The 5,899-nt window shown below is 36.6% G+C and overlaps 1 protein-coding gene across 1 annotated transcript in view; it reads right to left on the bottom strand.

Moving 5' to 3' along the window:
• DCBLD2 (discoidin, CUB and LCCL domain containing 2) overlaps window positions 1-4,932 on the bottom strand; it is a gene marked incomplete at its 5' end in the record, with an annotated part of 22,119 nt that extends 17,187 nt beyond the window's left edge. The window contains 3 exons of the mRNA XM_009582610.1: window positions 2,082-2,154; window positions 3,525-3,576; window positions 4,795-4,932. Coding sequence (XP_009580905.1) covers window positions 2,082-2,154; window positions 3,525-3,576; window positions 4,795-4,932 — 263 coding nt within the window. The remainder of the gene's footprint in view (window positions 1-2,081; window positions 2,155-3,524; window positions 3,577-4,794) is intronic.
• Window positions 4,933-5,899: the final 967 nt, after the last annotated feature.

Consider the following 5,899-nt stretch of genomic DNA (forward strand, 5'->3'; position numbering starts at 1 on the left):
GGTATGCACAGACACGTTGCAATTATGCAGCCCCTCGCTCACAACCAATGAGACTGGGATCAACCTGAATTTTAGAAGATCAAGTGAGCTCAAGCTGTCTGTGAAGGACCACCTGGGTATCTCCCAATATACCTTCCAGAAATCATATTTAGCTTGTTATTACTAGTGTGGACTTGCCCAAGTCGATAAACAACAGATGAGGACTGCGGATTTTTATTTACTGTTAACAGTTGCTTCCCCAAACAAAGTCCACTGCTAGCTGTTGATACTAAACACATTTGCTGCACTGCTCTGCCAACCAGTACTATAGAGTCTCACCAGAATTCTTTAAGAAGGAATCAGCAGGTCCTTTCCAGAGACAGAAGACTTCATGGATGATTTTTTTCCTCACATTATTTAAAAAATAGAACAACTTTCTCCATTGTGGCTTCTTTAGAAATAATTGCATGGTGCAGCAAGCCAGGATGCCCCTGTATCTCAAGCTCGCTGGCAAAAAAAACTGCTCACCAAGACTTTTCCAAACATAATTATCCTCAGTATATTCACAGATAAAAACTCTAGCCCTATTCCCCACCCCCCAAATATCCCAAAAGTTTTCTAAATAAATGTAATTATGTCTCGCTCATGCATGCAGCTCCCCTTTCCTTTCCTACTTTGCCCTGAAAGTAACAGCATGGGATTCTGCAGTAGATGCAGCTCTCTCCTCCCTGCTCACCAAAAGGCGTCAGCAATGAGTGCTCCAGGTCCCCAAGGACTGTGGACATTAGGGTCGCACACAAAAGAATCAAGATTTGGTGTATTTTTTAAAGCGGCAATCAGCTGCTGATCATTTGAAAAAGATGCATGAGAAACTTCTACCTGAAACTTTGTCTGAAGTGCTGGACAATTTGATTTCTTTCCACACAGCTTGACTTGTGGGAAATTCTCTGCCCTTTATTCAGACCAATAAAGTATACAAAATGAAACTCACAGGGCATTTATTTCCTAAAGTTCCTTTTTCCTCCATAGAAAACAGTTTTTCCAGATTTTGGCAAAAAAACTCCCAACAAGCAGAACTCCTACTGATACTGCAAATACGTTAGGCAGAGAATCAACTTCATCTTGTTACTAGCTACAAAAATTACCTCGCAGCCATTTAGTGAGGACTCACTGTGGACAACAACATATACACATTTACTCTGTGGTGACATTTTTTACATATGGATAATTATTTAAGCAGGTAGCCTAGAATTTACAGATATTTGAGAAAAGAAAATCAGAGAAGCACACTTAGGCTCATATTTAATATTAAAATCTGTGCTCACTAATAACTTTTTAAAACTGTCTTTCCTCTGTGCTAGATCTAATGGCTTACTAGAAGAGTATTATATAAGATAAACAAAGAGATTTACTGTAATTTTTTTACTAGATTGCTAGCAAAATTACAATAATTATAATAAGTAAACACCCTCCAGTCCTGTGGCAGGTATGCTAATTCAGTCACAAAAGCTTACGTCAGAAAAACAGTGTATAGGTTTTTGTAGTGTTCTGAGTAAATAGTACGTTATTAAAGATTTTCATTTCCAGTTTATAGAACTATTAATGTTACAGTATTAACTCTATTTTGCAAATGGTTTTATAGCTTCTGAGCATAAATAGTATTTCACCTCTCATGTTGTTATAAAAAACTAAGATAATAACCACGGAGACCCTCTGTTAAGAGATGCATTACAGTGTCAAAAACAAGAGGACACCATTAAAAGAACTGGTTTTCTCTGTAAATCTAAATTTCCCAACCTGAGAAAGCCAACAAAAACAAAACAGGAAGTAGAAAACAATATTTTCATTGATGCACCCTTCTCAGCACACCTTAGAAAAATGTTTGAGTCTCTACTACGCTACTTCACTTCTCGGAGATGGCAACATCTGAAGCACCAGCCATTTAGCAGCTGTGCAAAAAAATGAGTACCGTGCTATTCACTTTAGGAGGTACAAATTCCAGAACCAAGGCGCAAAACTAATGTGAACGACTACAATTGACTTGTAATTATACAGTGTGCATTTTACCAAAATTCACGTGAGCCCACGGTATTTTTACTTACATCTCTGTATCCATGGGGAATAGTGCCTGAAATATCAGCAAAAGGAATCGCACATCCAGCTGGACAATACTTACTGGAAGAGAACAAAATACCAAGTCAAGATATGCATGCAACTACAACTCTCATAATGTTATAAAATAGACACTATGTTTTTGATTTACGATACACTGTTATCATTCATGTGTCACTATTTAAGGATATATCCTAATTGAAGATATATCAAATCAGACAAAAAAATACTCAGGAAGAGAAGCACACAACGGCAGAACAGACATTTGAAAAAGTTTAAAAAAATGTTTCAGCTGAAACTACAGTTCCAGTCTTAATATAATAAATTAATAAAGCCAGCATTTTATAACATAAATATTGCATGGCTTCTGTAAATTGAAAGTCATATAAGTACCAACATTAATGAATTTTGTTTTATAAACTAGAGACCTGCATATCTGTTCGTTTTGCATCCTTAAATAATACATCTGAAAAAGTAATGTTATTTTATAATAGCTCCTGGCAATGCTTTCATCATAAAAAAATGGCCAAATTCAGTTAATACCACTTGCTCATGAAAAGCAAGAGGCAAGACATCTGCACCTCTGATGCAAGCCCGTGTTCGTGTTCTCGTGCCATCATACTGCACATACAAAAACTATTAAATCCTCAAGATTTAACAGTGAACTGGAGCAGACTATTAGCATTTTCACTGCAGTTCAACAACAGTTGAAGCAACTTTGCGGGTACCACAAAAATAATGGGATTCAGAGACTTAAACACACGTTGAGGAAGGCCAAAATCTACAATTAGAGCCCTACTTTGGAACTTGGGAAATGAGAGAGAAATGCAGAGGTTGCACTTTGAAACATTTCATGATGCCAGGGCTGAAGTTCTCGAAAAAGTAAGTTTCACAATCGTCTGCAGCTTCAAACACTGTCCTTGCTTTAGATGGAAATGAGAAAGAGAAAACAGGGAAATTACTTATGTTTCCCCCAACAGAAGGTACAGCATTTTATGTCTCCACAGAACCTCATTAATTCACAGCAAACTGTGAAAAGGGTTTGTAATTTTTAGCACATTTCATAGTTTAGTCCTCCTTAGATAACTGTAATATGAATTTCAGTATTTAAAGTGTATACCTGCTGTAATACGTACTTATAGAAGCAACATTCTTTCTATGGGAATGAGATATTAGCTCCTATGTGTTAGTGCAAATTAACGAGGTTCTACTGTATACTGCATGTAAATAACAAAAATGGGGAGGGGAGAGAGAGAAAGGAGGAGTGATGCAAACGTCAAAATTATTCAGCTCTAACCCTAATTAGTTTGTTTCTTAAGTTCTCTGGACAGCCAATTTTCAAGCTGCATCAGGTATAAGTAACAGAGTGAAGCAGAAACACTAAAATGACTTCATTAAGGAGATTGGGGGAAACCAGGTAAAATCAGTCTTACTTGAATTCTGGTTCGGAAAAGTGACTTGCATTTTCTAAACAGGTAATTAGGTCTGGAAAGAAAAAACGTTAGGTCAAGAGGATGATAAAGACAAGAAGTTTGAGTATGCTTTCTAAAGTGCACAAAAATATACCTTTGAGCCTCTGTGGTTTAACCAAAAGTCTCAGAATGAAAAAACCACGTTCTTACTAAATTTTCTTGCAACAGATTTTTTATTACAGTAGAACCTTGATAATTTGTCTGAGTAACTGGGAAATCCAGTGAGATTGTGACATAGACAAGAAGATAAATACTACAAACATTCTTTTTTTATGCAGCTTAATTTTAATTTATAGCTATACTTCAGAGAACCTGACATAATTGTGATACACAAACATATGCTCTTTTCACAAAATTAAATTAATAAGCTAGCTAAACATGCCTGTGTTTTCAGCATTTAACAGTCCTACAGTACTGAAACCAGGCAGCATAGGGAACAAACAGAGTGCCATGTTACTGGCATCCATTTGAGACTGATATCTCAAATTTTATGTTCAGTCTGCTGTGTATCAGCACATACAGTCCAAAATACAGAGAGAAAAGCATCAGAAAACCCACAAAATACAAATTAAAAATGAAAGCTCTTTATCTGCTCTTTTTAGAATTACTTCTAGAAAGGGTGTTCTCAAGCCTTTTGCCTTGTGAAGCAGTTGCTGGCAATCCTTCATTTCCTTGTGGACCATGTATGTCACTCACGGTTACAATGAGTGGAAGGAGATGCAAAACAAATACAGAAGCCTCCTTTAGATGCTAGAATAACCAAAAACATGGAAAAAACAAGAAGTGGCAAAAATCTAAAAAGTAGTCAGGAGATTATATAATTAAAGAGTTGAGGGAGTATAAGAAACTGTTACTGAAATAAAATTTTCCATGAGGTTGGTCTGTAAAAAAATAAGAAAATTTTTTAGTTATCTGCCACCTTGATTACTACCTGAAAAAATGCATTTCGTCCTTTATCCAAAGCAGCTCTTTCATTCTTAACAGATAACTGTGATTCTTGCCCTGCTATCCAGGGTAAGCTTTGATATCATTTCTCTAAAACTACAGTAACTTAAATAGTAACTGAACAGTCCAATCTCCTACGCAGAAGTATCAGGAAGACTGTATTAGAAGTCTTCATTTTTAGAAGTTAATTTTGTGAGAATGCAGGAATAAATGAAATAGTTCTGTGTCTTTACTAGGCAGCTCTGATTTTACCAGCACAGAAAAACTACCAAATAATTATAAATACCTGATTTGTCAGTGGTTGAATAAGCTGCAAGAAATCCACGTCCAGAAGTGTGTGTTCCACTCATGAACTGTACTGTGACTTCATTACTTTCTGAAGTAATTAAACCATCCATTTGAAAGCCAAACCCACAGTATTTTCCTATGGAGAGAAGGGGGAGAACAGACATGGACCAAAACCAACGTATGTTATAAGCATCTTTTTCATTTGCAGTGTAAGCTCACATTACTTCTGGTGTAAATTCAAAACCAAATACATGTGCATGACACTAAATAATGTCATCGGTGTCCATTTAAAGCAAATGGCAGAGTATGGGTTCCACATTTATTTTGCCACTGTCAGCAGGTGAGAGCCTCTCATACCCTTAACACTTGCAAATAAATGTGACCTTATCCCATTCACCTCTAGCCATGCATAAGCCTCGCAGTCAGTTCTTCAAAGACCACAAGAAATCTGTCAAGGAAAAGGATCAAGTTAGGGCAACGAGAATCATCTACAGAAGCAAATGAGAAAAAAGCCCTTCTCTTCCCTCAGCTGTTGGGGGACTTCTTCCTTGAAACTATTTCATGGTTTCTGTCAACTACTTTTCTTAATTTTGGACAACAGCAGGCATGATTCACTGCACTTCAGCATTAACATAAAAGCATATGTGAGTACCATTAATATAAACTGCCAGCTAGTTCACTTTCTGTTTTGCTGCACCTATAAAACCTAACAGAGGTTCTGCACCTGGACACTTCTCTTGCCATCCAAAATGACCAAACATAATACATTTTAAACTGAGATGCTGGAGTCTGCAGATATTGACGATATTTACCCTACGAAGTCCTAGAATTACTACCAAATGACATTACCTGGATGAATGGCTGTTAAACAGATCCAAGTCAATATGGAATTCTCCAGTGCTACTAACTAGAAACTTTAATAGAATACTGATCAGTTTATTAACCTGTTAAGAAAAAAAAAAATCTTCTGTTCTATAGGCTGCCTTGATCATTCAATGTTGTAAACCATCCATAACCCTATTCAAGATTCTGCAGTGGATAATCGAAGTGGATAATCACCAGCAGCAAATGACACTGCATATAGAATCATAGAATCATAGAAT

This window comes from Fulmarus glacialis, unplaced genomic scaffold (assembly GCF_000690835.1).
Source record: "Fulmarus glacialis isolate BGI_N327 unplaced genomic scaffold, ASM69083v1 scaffold42257, whole genome shotgun sequence".
Lineage (NCBI taxonomy): Eukaryota > Metazoa > Chordata > Aves > Procellariiformes > Procellariidae > Fulmarus > Fulmarus glacialis.